We start from the raw sequence: 12,487 nt of genomic DNA on the forward strand, positions 1-12,487 counted from the left end.
ATATTTTTTACCAAAAAAAACAGAAAAAGCACGAAATCAGCTACGCAACATTCCAATGAATTTTTAAATTATGTAGAGAGAAAAGGGAAAAAGGTGAAAATGCAACAAAAAAAACTTCTCTTTTTGCTATCTTCTAATTCACGATGTTTTTTTTTCTTATTTGTTATTTTTAAAACTGTAAATGTAGACAAAAAATCACACACAACACTTGAAAAACGGAAAAAAAGATGTTGAGATGATAAATTTCTACAATAAACCAACGAATTTTTAATTATAATTTATTAACTGTAAATAAATGTGTATAATTAATTTATATAAATTGAGGGAAAAGAGAAATAATATTGTGAAGAAGAAAACATGAGAAAGTATATCTTTAATGTTTATTGCAGAATTTAACATACACACAATACACAAGAAATTTGTTAAGTGTACAACACCAAAATACAGTGTCTCTTTGGCAAAAAGCTATTATCAGTTGGATGAGGAGGAATTGTGGTGTTTTTTCTTGGGAAAATTGATTGGATGAGACATTCAATACAAATAAAATATCTACATTTGGAGAAATTCTTGTTTTTACCTCTGGCTTTTCAGCGACTTTACAACGAAACAGTATGAGGGATCAAACTGACGCATTTGAAGGAGTCAGAGAATTTTCTCTTATCCGCTCATCAGCGCCACCTTCAAAGAGTGTATGAAAGTTGAATACAGTGTTTTGACAGTTCCCGAGTGAAAAATATTTGCTTCCCGCGTATTTTCCCCGATTTTCACGGGATTTAGTGGGTTTTGAGATACATTTCGACAGGGAATCGGCAGTGGGTGCCAATGAGCAGCAATAGTCACGATATGGCTGACCCAAATCCCTGGGAAGAGGTGAGAAAACGGCCTTTTTTCACTGCGCTGCGCCCCAGCTACAAATGTCGCTTTGTTTTCCCGGTTTTCCCCTCAGATTGAGCTCACAGGCCGCTTTTCCGAGGAAATGGCACTACTGTGCATGAATCAGGACTACTCGGACGTGACCTTTGTGGTGGACGGCGCGAAATTGCCGGCGCATCGCGTCATCCTGGCGGCCAGGAGCGAATACTTCCGGGCGATGCTCTATGGGGGCATGTCGGAGTCTTCGCAGAGTGAGATAGTGTTGAAGGTGCCCCTGGAGGCTTTCCGGGCATTGCTGCGCTACATCTACTCGGGTCAAATGTCGCTGGCGCAGATGCGGGAAGAGGACGTGCTGGACACACTTGGGCTGGCCAATCAGTATGGCTTCTCGGAGCTGGAGACCGCCATCTCGAGCTACCTCAGGCAGGTGCTGTCGCTGGACAATGTTTGTGCCGTGTTGGATGCAGCTCGTCTATATGCCTTTGAGAATCTCATGTCTGTTTGCCACACGTTCCTGGAGCGCAACACAAACGAAATTCTCAAGCACGAGTCCTTCAAGAGTCTGTCCGAGGAATCTCTCATTGGACTACTGCAGCGTGACTCCTTCTCGGCGCCCGAGGTGTCAATCTTCCTGGCCGTGCGTGAGTGGTGTGCCGCTAATCCAGACTCCAACATTGATCTGGTCGTGTCTCACGTGCGTCTGCCACTGATGGAGATCAAGCAGCTCCTGACCGTGGTGCGTCCATCCAACATCATCGACTCGGATCGCCTCTTGGACGCGATAGAGAAGAAAATCACGAGCAAATCTCTGCCTTACCGAGGCGCTCTGTGGCCAGAAGAGAATGTCGCCTCGCTCAAGTTCGATTCGCGCACAATTCAGGGCGAGTTGCGATCTTCCTTGCTGGACGGAGACACGGATTCGTATGACATGGAGCGCGGCTACACGAGGCACACGATCAGCGAATCCAATGATCAGGGCATCGTGGTGGAGCTGGGCAGTATCAGCATCATCAACCACATCAAGATTCTTCTCTGGGACAAGGATGTCCGCTCTTACTGCTACTATATCGAGGTGAGTTGTAAAAGTCTATAGCAAATCAACTTACAGAAGCAGAGATTCACTTGCGAACCAGCTTGAAAATGTCCTTTTATCTACACGTCCTGAGTCGTTGAACCTTTCAGTTTATTTCTCAATTCTGCATCATGATTTCCTCTGTCAGTTCCAGAATTGAACTGTAACCAGAAATTCAAGCTAAAATTAGTCCTTCAAAATATTTGCCTCTCTAAAATTACAACGCATGAATTGGAGCGGAGCCGAAGGGTGGAAAATAGCCTGATTTCACAGTCATTGAGCGGAAAATGCGCGTTTGTCCCTTGCAGGTGAGCGTGAACCAGCAATATTGGGAGCGTGTGATTGACCATCGCGAGTACAATTGCCGCTCCTGGCAGTATCTCTACTTCCCCGCGCGCGCTGTGCGCTACATCCGCCTGGTGGGCACTCACAACACGGTCAATAAGGTGTTCCACGTGGTCTCTCTGGAGGCGATGTACACGGCTAATGTTCCTCCGCTCCACAATGGCATCGTGGCGCCCGTGAACAATGTGGCGACGCTGGAGATGAGCGCGATCGTTGTGGACGGCGTGAGTCGCACTCGCAATGTGCTTCTCAATGGGGATGTGACAAACTACGACTGGGACTACGGTTTCACGTGCCATCAGCTCGTGAGTGGAATGATCCTGGTGCAGCTGGGACAGCCCTACTACATTGGATCTCTGAGGCTGCTGCTGTGGGACTTGGACGATCGCAACTACTGCTTTTTCATTGAGACGTCCACGAACAGAAAGAACTGGGAGCTCGTGGTGGACAAGAGGGGGGAGCCGGTGAGATCCTGGCAGCACTTCACGTTTCCACCGCGTCCGGTGGTGTTCATAAAGATCGTGGGAACGTACAACACCAATAATGAGGTGAGATTGGCCTGGAGAAAGCCGTCTTCGTGATCATAATCCGAGTGTCTTTGCAGATCTTCCACTGCGTTCACTTTGAGTGTCCATCGCAAAAGCCAGCTTATCTAAGGGCACTGAAAGAGGGTGAGATTACGAACCCTCAGCAGAGTTCCTCCACACAAACATCACAAGCTGACATGAGCCCTGAGGCGGCATCTCCATCCGCGGATGCGGCACAACGCAGGATCTGAGATGAACATGAGATTTTTTCCCTTATTTCCATCCACAAGTATTTTGTTGGTACTCTGAATTTGTGACTTTTTTGATTATTGTGCTTATGCGAAGCAGATATTTTTGTTAATTCTATTTGAATTTACTTAGTTATTTTTTACAAAATGTATTTTCATCTAGAAGTTCCGCGTGAGTGGATGCTCAGGAAAGTAGCCCTTGGTCTTGAACAGCTGTTTGCCCAGAATCTGGTGCGTGTCATTCATGGACACCATCTCGCTCTCTTGTATGCTCAGGGCAATCTGATTGATCCTCTCGCTGGCGTGACCGCAGAACACGTTGGCCAATTGCATCTCATTCTCTGCGTACCGAAGACCAATGCAGTACGACCTGGAGGCTCTGGCCACGGAGCAGAACATGGCGAAGCAGAGAGATGCCACTTCGCTGAGCTGAAAGAGATCATTGTGGTGGCGGAAGATCTCCGTGCCGTGGCGGTTGAGGAGGTATTCAGACATGAGATGCAGTCGTACGATGCAAAGCTCCAGAGCGTCGGTGCCGGGCTTCGCGGACAAGTGCAGATAGTGCTCCAGATTGGCGAACTTCTTGGGGCTTTCAAAAGACTGACCGGTGAAGAGGCGCTTCATGATGAAGCCGGGATTGAAGAGAGGATTCCTCACCTTCTTTATGTGTTCGTACATTTCCTTTCCCAGAAACTGAAGTCCCGTGAGTGCCATGAGACATTTAACGCTGTCCATAATTTCTCCGTGTGTCTGGAACTGCAGGGCATCACGCAGGAAGCGCTCAGTCACGTGGCCAGGAGTTAAAGCCAAGAAGTCTCGATGACCGAGGATCACATTGATGGTTCGATTGAGTGCCATATTGGAGAAGTTCTTCAAAATGCTGCACTCCAGCTCCACATCCTGTCCATCGTAGATATCGATGAGGCCAGCGGTGAAGTAGATCATGCTCTCAATGGCAAAAGTGTCACAGAGAATCTTAGAGAAGCGATTCTTCATCATCTCCATCTCAGTCATGCTCTTGTCACCCTGCTTTCGGTCAACGCAGAACTGAGCATTTTCCTTGAGGAGCTTCTTGAGAATGCCAACGGACGAGAGACTGCTTTGCAGACGCATCAGTTTGAAAACTTCCTCGCCAACCTTAATGCCCGATGCGATCTCGCCCAAGATATTCCTCGATGGGACTTCAACATTGTTGAATTTCACAGAAATACCCTCAGCGCCACGGAATCCCAGAGTCTGCTGTGCCTCAAGGCTTTTCTCCACGCCATTTCGATCTGTTTCCACCAGGAAAATGGTGGTGTTTTCATCTTTAGCGCCCTTGTAGCTGACGCTCTCGACATCGGCAAAGACCAGCAGCAGATTGGCTTTTCTGCCATTCACGACGAATGACTTCTCACCAGAGATCGTCCAGACAGTCTTGTCGTGATTGATAGTAGCGTTTGTGTTGAAGAAGCCAGTTACTGCATCTTTACACTCATTCAAAGCCACACTTGCCACGAGTTCTCCGGTCGCCAGGCGAGGAAGGTAGGTTTGCTTCTGCTCTTCCGTTCCAAACTTCAGTATTGCCTCGGCTACTTGATGATGCACTCCCAAAGCAGCCATGAGAGCAGGTTCTGATGCCAGGGATTCCAAGGCAAGGAGAGAATCGGTGACAATATATCCCAAACCGTTGAAATGTTGTGGTATGTTTAGTCCAAAAAGTCCCAAACTCTCAATTTTTCTCCATACACTGTCCGGAATTACACCCTCAGGATCTATCCTGGAGAGATCTTCAAATCCATCAAAGGCTCTCTGAATGGGAGTCACTTTTTCCATCATTTCCGGATGGTCTTGATAATTAAAGACTTCAGGATACACCAGTAAATCCGTGTCAACACGACACATGAACATGTTCTTCATCAGCGGCTCCCTCTTGGGCAGTCTGTTCTCTATTTTGGTGCTGATTATTCTCATTCCAGGAGATTTTGAGTCCTCCCTGGTGACTTCCCTCTTTCCGGAAACATTCTCCTCAGGCGGCGTCGCTGATGTGGTCTGTGAGGTCTGCGGCTGTGTCTGCACACTGGCGACACTGATCCAGGTGGACGGGGGATGGGTCAGGAATCGCCTGATAACACTTCTACTGGCTGTAATCATCGTTCACCGGGTAAAAACGAGAAAAACTGCCCACACGCGAGACTCACTGTCCGGATGTCAGGGTGAAATTGCCGACAGAGGGCATCTGTCGCCGGTGTGACGTCATAGCCATCCAGTGTCATTCCAATGTCGCCGCAGAATTCATCGTTGCGATCGCGCTGGCAAAACATTTCAATTTACTCAGAGCCACGCAGTGCATGAGGTGCTAAATTACGACCAGAGCGTAGTACAAAATCAGTAGTACGAGCAATTGATGGTGATAGACGCGAGGTGAAGAGGAATAGTCAAGTTTTGAGTGGTTTTCCGTGCGGCTGAAGAACTGCGTAGTGGATTTCGACTCTCCAGTCAAACAGGATTTCGGAGGCTTCTCGGGGACTACTTGAGGCAGTTCTGGGACAGTTAGTGGGGCGCGTGCATGTGTGAAGGGGGAGAAAGTGTGGACTTAGTGACATAACGCAGTGGGACTCTTGCATAAGCAGGCGCCCGTGTGGAGGCGCTCCCTCAGGAGCTGGCCAGAGTGACTGAATTCCTCGTGTCAGAGTGGGGAAAAAAAGCGTATATTTTTGACTCTACACGTCTCTCGGTTGAAAAATACCAAATAAACAAGATATTAATAGACAGCCAGTGGAGGAAGAGAGTTGGTAAATTGCGAATCTGCCAATTTTTAACACATCATCCCGGCGCTGGGCAGGAGAATTGCTCATTGAACTCGCCCAGAGAGCGAAGCCGCAACACCACGGATGAGTGGTGGGATCTTGTGAAATTGCACTTTCTATAAATAGCCCACAGACACACAACTAAATGTGAAGAGTGGTGTGAGAACTGTGCCAAAGAATCCCTTCGAACAAGAAAGCAACAAGCGACAGGAATCCCCGGCCAGGACAATGGCACAGCGAGGGACGCAGAGGGACACGCTCATCCACCTTACGGCCGGAGGGTGAGGAGTCGTATTTCTTTTTTTATTTAGACCTCAGTGCCAAATTTTCCATCGCTTCTCGCTTCCTACTCTTCTATTGACCCAATTTCCGAACTCCTCCGCCACCAAGACTCCGTGCGAGGAGAGGTTTTTATCGTGAAATTCGTGTCGTGTGTCTGAAGCGATAATTAGGCCTGAGATTGTGTGTCGCCCAAAGTCTCTCTATTGTCCTATCGTAGCCATGCGACCTCCAAATGCACCGTTCCCGCCGCGGAGGTGCGCAATTTCTCAATGATTACCCGCGATAGTGGTGGAAAAAAGTGCGCCAAATTTCGCCAATCAAGGCCACATGCGATTATCGATAGATTGGCGGGATTGTCTTGAGGATTAGAAGACTCTGACCGGGTCCAAAATAGCCACAAGTCACTTATTTATAAGAGGCCTCTCGACATTTGTAGTTGTTATAATGTTATTCATCAATCGCGATTGAATCGCGAGAGGGAGAAAGAGAGAGTTTCGTGAATATTTGCAGAGAGAGATTGGGAATCCATTTCATGGGAACATCTGCCCGAGTATTAATATTCAGTGCCAAGCAGATTATGTCAGAAGAAAATACGGAAAATGAGGCCGCTTTAGGGGTAAATCATCTCAAGAGAAGTCATAAATTCAGAGCTGCAAAATGCTCGGGTAAAAGCGTAGAAAAATTAAATTTTCTTCCTTATCTATAGAATAGAGACTCTTGAGTTTTCTATGCCATATTTTTCTTTTCCAAAATATTTGGAAAGTCAACATTCTGCCTCTTTCCTCATTTCACAGAAAAAAAAACACACACAAACTCACGCTTTATTCTGGCAAAGTTTAGAATTTGTGGGCCGTTCAACTTGCGCGCATAAATTTTGCAACAAATTCACGCCACCTTCAAAACAATCCGCATCGCAATGATTACATCAATATTTTTATTTTGCTCTTGATTTTCTTGGGAAGCACAATGATTAAGCGCGCTGTGCAGGGGAAAATTTTCCACAGGAAAATATATTTTTTCAAAGAGCCCGTCAATTGACGCAAAAGATTTTGTGCCTATCCAATGGTGTGTGTTTTTTTCTGCAACACACCACTTTCTGGTTGAGCTGAGTTTTGATCTCGCAGCCAAACCTTTAGCGGCACAAAAAGTCAGCGGACAGAGGAAAAACAGAGTGCGAGAGATTTGAATTTGCCTTTGTACAAAAATTTTTCTAAACGTGTATTTGTGTGTGCTTGAGTGAAAAATTCCATTGAGTTTCTTTTTTTGCTGTGCAAAATAAAAATCAGAGTGACGATAGAAATGACGGGATTAATCGCGAAATCTGGGTGACTTTTGTGTGTTTGGGCATCGTGTGGACCAGTTTAAACCGATCTGGATTGACTTTTGGGTTGATTCTGGATGGTGACTATAGAATATTTCACCCAAATGCTGTGTGGATGCTTCTTTTCCTCTGACTGACCTCGCTGATTTTTTTTTCGGCGCTATCGTTCGCGCGAATTGGTTGTTTACATCATTTTGCCTTTCTTGTGTCGGTTTGTAATGTAAACAGTGAAATTACAGTGGCGCGATAGAAGCGGTTTAATAATGATGAATCTCTTCTCGATCCGGAAACAACTGGAACGCTCTCTTTGGCCGGGTAAAGATCACATGAACGATCGCGATCGAGGGTTGTGACATTCAGCATGTCTGCTCTCTGGACCCGCGAGATGAACCAGAGAAAGGATTGATGGGAAGAGCATTAAGTGCTTGATTGCAGAGTGGCAATGATCGGCGCAATAACGAATAATAAGGTCGTAAAATTCGAAAGAAACAATAAATGTGAATGAAAACATGAGTAGCGATGGATTTTACCAGATTTTTCGATTTGGGAGTCAGAAATCTGGTTAAGACTAGGAATAATTTCCGGTTCTGATCATTTGAGTAATTACTTGCTAAATACAAACACTGCTTAATGTTTATTTTTGAACGACATTTATTGAATTCACACTTAAGTGCTTTCGGATTTGACTAGTGCACAAGTTCGCTAGAAAAATCTGGCCACACCCACTTAGAAGCCCCGCCCATGTGTTGACAAAAACACGTTGACTGATATATTTAAACCTATCAATCATATGATATTTCTATATCTTGCCAAACGGCTCCATAGTTTTTCATTCAACGCTTTTCCACACTCTCTCTGGGGTGAGTATAAAAATGTGGCTAAAGTATTGGGAGCAGAAAAACAAAGAACCAATGTATCCGACGTGATCTTTCTCTCTCTTGCGCATATCGCATCTTTTTTCTCCTACTTTATTTCTATTTCTGTCGAGTGTGTTTTAATAAAAGTGATTATTGCCAACGTAGTTATCAGTCGCGAACCGGCATGAACTGGTTGGCGGAGTGTGATTTATTCTGTGTGCCTTACAATCTTGTCGCTCGAGAATCCCTCCGCCCAACTCTCGTAACTCTCAATGTTTATACCACAGTGAAAATCCGGATAATGGTGAACTCTGTGTGATCCCACATGGGATACTACATTGCCTCACTCTCTCTCTCTCTCTGTGACCCTTTCGCCGGGAGATGGGAAAAAATGCCCCCGATTTGATGTTATTGACTTGTGGTTGCGGGACAGAGTGACAATTTTACGCAATGAGACACGGGTGTCTTTGGGTGCGCGCACAAGGAAAAATTCCACTGCGAAAGAACCGTAAAAAACGTAGGAAAGCACGTGGACACCAAGTGATCATCTCACTGACGAAGTGACTATACTCGAGAGCGCGCGTACACACGTAAAAAACGCCCCGGCTTATCATTGATTCATGCTAGAAGTGGAGGCTTTTTTTGGGGCCTTTAATCTCATGCTGTATTTCCTTTAGCTAGAAGCTCAGGCTGATGAGATCTTTGTTTCTGACTTGCAGGGTGGCCGGAACGGTGGGTGCTGTCGCCACATGTCCGCTGGAGGTGGTGAAGACGCGTCTCCAGAGCTCGTCTGCCTTCCTCTCCACCGGACCGCGAGTGCCTGAACTGCCCGGCGGCGGATCCGGCACATCGGGCGGCTCCAGCAGCGCCACAGATGCTCTCCTGCGACCCGAACAGAGGCGGCGACTCTGCACAACGATCCTCAGGAAGAGGCCACAAGTGAGAGCGTCTCGCCAATTGAGATCAATTGAAGATAATCACACAAATGCCTTCCTCTTTGCAGATCATCGCAATTTCATCGTGTGGAATCTCATCGTCAGCAAAATCAATGAGTATTATGCAGTGTCTCAAGTGAGTTTACGCAAATTTCATCATCCTTTCGTCAATGTTTCTTTTTTTGCCGCTACATTGTCTTCATTTTTCTATTTGACATTTATTACAATGTTGCTTTCTGTTTGTCTTCTGAATTCTGGAGCATTTGCGAGAAAAAAGGCGCCCCGATAATAGCGATAAGAGGGGGAGATTATTTGCAAAAGCAATTGAAACGTCTTTCAACCAGTGAAACGGTCAAATTTGGCGATCTGGGAATTCATCACGCAATCGCTAATTGATTGTGATTATTCGTGGAAGGAGTCATTCGATGTGATAATTGTGAAAAAGTGTTCTCACACGCCAAGTGAGGTGTGAAAGATGCAGTGTGAGATCTCTTTTTGCGTTCTCCAAAATCTTCCATTTCATCTCTTTAAATAAGAGTGTAATTGTTTTTTTTTCGCCTTTCTGATGGGGACATTTTCATTATAACACTCTGTGTTTTATTAGCTTTTTTTTGGAGGGCACATTTCCGAGGTTCTTCCGCGACCATTTGACCGATTGTGGCTTTTTCATCGAACAATACTAATCATTTTCACATTGAATTCTGTGGGCAAGAGATTAGCTGTGAAATAGACGGGGAGACCTGATTCAGTGAAAATTGAAAGGGGGATTTTTGTGACAATTTCCCCCGAAGCATGTTTTTGCTGCTGGTGTTTGTAAACAAACTTTCTAATTAGGCATTTCAGTGGAAATGTGCTTTACAATATGCGTTCTTACAGCACAATCGTCACAATTTAGCGATGATAACGCGATGGAATCTTCCCAAAGTGTTCTTTAGCGTGTGTGCGATTGAGTTTATACTTTTTTGCTATTTGTAATGTTCGAAAATTGAATCACACTTGTGTGAACCTTGGCCAAGAGGTGTAGAAGACATGATAAAAACGGACTGTTTTGCTATTTAATCAACTTCTCTGCCCCACACAAAATGATGTTGTTTCTCTCGCTCAAGACGGACTTGTCTTTCAAGGGAAGGCGTGGAGAGACGTGTTGATCAGCGCGAGATGGAGGAATTCGACCCGGCGATTTGCATGCTTTCATCCTCATTCCCCTTCTTTTGTGTCTCTGGTATGATTTGTTGTGGCTGCAAAAAGTCGTCGCATTTTCTCTCACGTCTCATTTTATATTAATTTGCTACAGTATATATTTCACAAGAACACACACACAAGCACACTTTCGTGCCTTCTTTGCACCCTTTGCTGACCTCTTCTCCATCTTTTCAGACACATTATCCAGACAGAGGGTCCGCGGGCGCTCTTCAAGGGCTTGGGGCCAAATATCGTGGGTGTCGCTCCATCCAGGGCCATCTACTTCTGTGCGTACTCACAGACGAAGGGCTTCCTCAACAGAGATGGGTGAGTGATGAGAATTGGGAGGCTGAGAAGCTCAATAAGTGAACTAATGTGGTTGACTTTCATGCAGAATCATCCCGCCAGACTCGCCGATTGTTCACATTCTGAGTGCCTCGTGTGCTGGCTTCGTGGCATCGTCGGCGACAAATCCCATCTGGTTCGTGAAGACCCGCCTGCAGTTGGATCACGCGTCCAAGGATCAGATGACTGTCCGAAAGTGCGTCTACCAAATATATAAGCAATCCGGCTTCCGTGGCTTCTACAAAGGCATCACGGCCAGCTATTTTGGCATCTCAGAGACTGTTATACACTTTGTGATCTATGAAGCGCTCAAGAGGAAATTGGTGAGACAATTTTCACTCAATCATTTAGTGTTTCTTAGATATTGTGGAAGAATTTGTTGACTTCTTGGAGAAACTTGAAGGACTTTTGAGTGTTCTTTAACTGATTTTACCTTCAATTCTAATGATTAAATTGGGAAAGAAATGAAGGAAACTTCTAATTGCTTCTTCTTCTCTACATTGTAGATTGAACTGAGAACCGCACATCCGACTGAGGCCAAGACATCCAGGGACTTTGTGGAGTTCATGCTGGCTGGTGCCATCTCCAAGACGATCGCCTCGTGCGTGGCGTATCCGCATGAGGTGGCGAGGACGAGACTACGCGAGGAGGGCACAAAGTATCGCTCCTTCTGGCAAACACTGGCCACGGTGTGGCGAGAGGAAGGCAGGCGAGGGATTTACAGGTAAGAATCCGACTCTCTTTATGCGCAAATGCTTTAAACGTTGTGTACAATTTTTTTTGGCAAAAATCACACGACTTTATTTGTTGTTTTTGGGAAATGGAAATGATGAAACACACAATCGTCAATTTATAAATTGAGACAACTTGGCTGAAATGCTAAAACTTTCCTTCACCTTTTTCGCCTGCGTCACTCCTCGAAATGTTAACGTGCGATAAGAGTGATTTGCTCTCTTTCTCTCATTAAAATGAATATTCATCATGGTTGCTTGACTGCACGAAAGCGCGATTAGAGATGATCCAATTCGGGGCCTCGGCCACTTTGTATTTGCCCTTGAGAATGCCCGATGGGGAAAAATCAGTGGGAAAAGTGAGAAATTGACCATAAAATGACTTGACAATGCTTGGGAAGAGCGCAGAGAGTTATTTATAGACTTGACAAAACTGTGTAAACAATCATTAAGAATAATGCAATTGCCGTGGCGCATTCTAAGCAAATTGCATAAGAAATGTTCTCACAGCGTGATTAAATTGTCATTTGTGTCTCTCTCAGGGGTCTGGCAACTCAGCTGGTGCGACAAATTCCAAACACAGCCATCATGATGACCACCTACGAGGGGGTGGTTTACCTGCTGACGCGCCACTTCAACAGCGAATTCTACGGCAACGACAAACGCCTGGCCAACAAGTCCTGAACTGTGACGGCTGAGATATATCTTGCTTGAGCAACTCTTCTAGTGCATCCTTCTAGTGTTCCATGATTAATTTACTCTTGACTGTAGTCGGCGAAACTCCTTCGCAAATGTACAAAAATAAGAGACAGAATTAAATGTCATCGCGCAAGCACGAAAAACAATTAAACAGAAGCGAGTGAGAAAATTACGCAGCACATCTACTAAATACTAGTTGATCTTGTGATCATAGAATCTAAGTGAAATTATATTTTACTGTTTATTTTTGCCTTAGAATGTTACATAGAGAACAGAGAAAA

The 12,487-nt window shown here is 45.3% G+C and overlaps 3 protein-coding genes across 3 annotated transcripts; 2 read left to right on the top strand and 1 right to left on the bottom strand.

Annotated features, from left to right (window-relative positions):
* Positions 1 to 697: 697 nt before the first annotated feature.
* LOC132263518 (BTB/POZ domain-containing protein 9) lies at positions 698 to 3,183 on the top strand. Its single transcript, XM_059763311.1, has 4 exons — positions 698 to 870; positions 947 to 1,945; positions 2,254 to 2,838; positions 2,895 to 3,183. Exons 1-4 carry the CDS (start codon positions 823 to 825, stop codon positions 3,066 to 3,068), a joined length of 1,806 nt encoding a protein of 601 aa, XP_059619294.1. The 5' UTR covers positions 698 to 822; the 3' UTR covers positions 3,069 to 3,183.
* On the bottom strand, positions 3,167 to 5,257 carry LOC132263517 (complex I assembly factor ACAD9, mitochondrial). Its single transcript, XM_059763310.1, has one exon. It carries the CDS (start codon positions 5,196 to 5,198, stop codon positions 3,225 to 3,227), a length of 1,974 nt encoding a protein of 657 aa, XP_059619293.1. The 5' UTR covers positions 5,199 to 5,257; the 3' UTR covers positions 3,167 to 3,224.
* A 71-nt stretch (positions 5,258 to 5,328) lies between these two features.
* Positions 5,329 to 12,191, top strand: LOC132262104 (mitochondrial carrier protein Rim2). The gene is made up of 7 exons (XM_059761241.1): positions 5,329 to 6,135; positions 9,034 to 9,253; positions 9,318 to 9,385; positions 10,627 to 10,758; positions 10,826 to 11,099; positions 11,283 to 11,500; positions 12,050 to 12,191. Exons 1-7 carry the CDS (start codon positions 6,083 to 6,085, stop codon positions 12,189 to 12,191), a joined length of 1,107 nt encoding a protein of 368 aa, XP_059617224.1. The 5' UTR covers positions 5,329 to 6,082.
* Positions 12,192 to 12,487: the final 296 nt, after the last annotated feature.

Source organism: Phlebotomus argentipes, unplaced genomic scaffold (assembly GCF_947086385.1).
Source record: "Phlebotomus argentipes unplaced genomic scaffold, Phlebotomus argentipes genome assembly contig_15, whole genome shotgun sequence".
Classification (NCBI taxonomy): domain Eukaryota; kingdom Metazoa; phylum Arthropoda; class Insecta; order Diptera; family Psychodidae; genus Phlebotomus; species Phlebotomus argentipes.

Excerpts from the sequence above, each read along its gene's own strand:
- LOC132263518 (XM_059763311.1), top strand. The coding sequence starts at position 823 with ATGAGCAGCAATAGTCACGATATGGCTGACCCAAATCCCTGGGAAGAG. Across the intron at positions 871-946 it reads ACCCAAATCCCTGGGAAGAG|ATTGAGCTCACAGGCCGCTT; the intron begins GTGAGAAAACGG and ends TTTTCCCCTCAG. Across the intron at positions 2,839-2,894 it reads CGTACAACACCAATAATGAG|ATCTTCCACTGCGTTCACTT; the intron begins GTGAGATTGGCC and ends GTGTCTTTGCAG.
- LOC132263517 (XM_059763310.1), bottom strand. The coding sequence starts at position 5,198 with ATGATTACAGCCAGTAGAAGTGTTATCAGGCGATTCCTGACCCATCCC.
- LOC132262104 (XM_059761241.1), top strand. The coding sequence starts at position 6,083 with ATGGCACAGCGAGGGACGCAGAGGGACACGCTCATCCACCTTACGGCC. Across the intron at positions 6,136-9,033 it reads ATCCACCTTACGGCCGGAGG|GGTGGCCGGAACGGTGGGTG; the intron begins GTGAGGAGTCGT and ends TCTGACTTGCAG. Across the intron at positions 10,759-10,825 it reads GGCTTCCTCAACAGAGATGG|AATCATCCCGCCAGACTCGC; the intron begins GTGAGTGATGAG and ends ACTTTCATGCAG.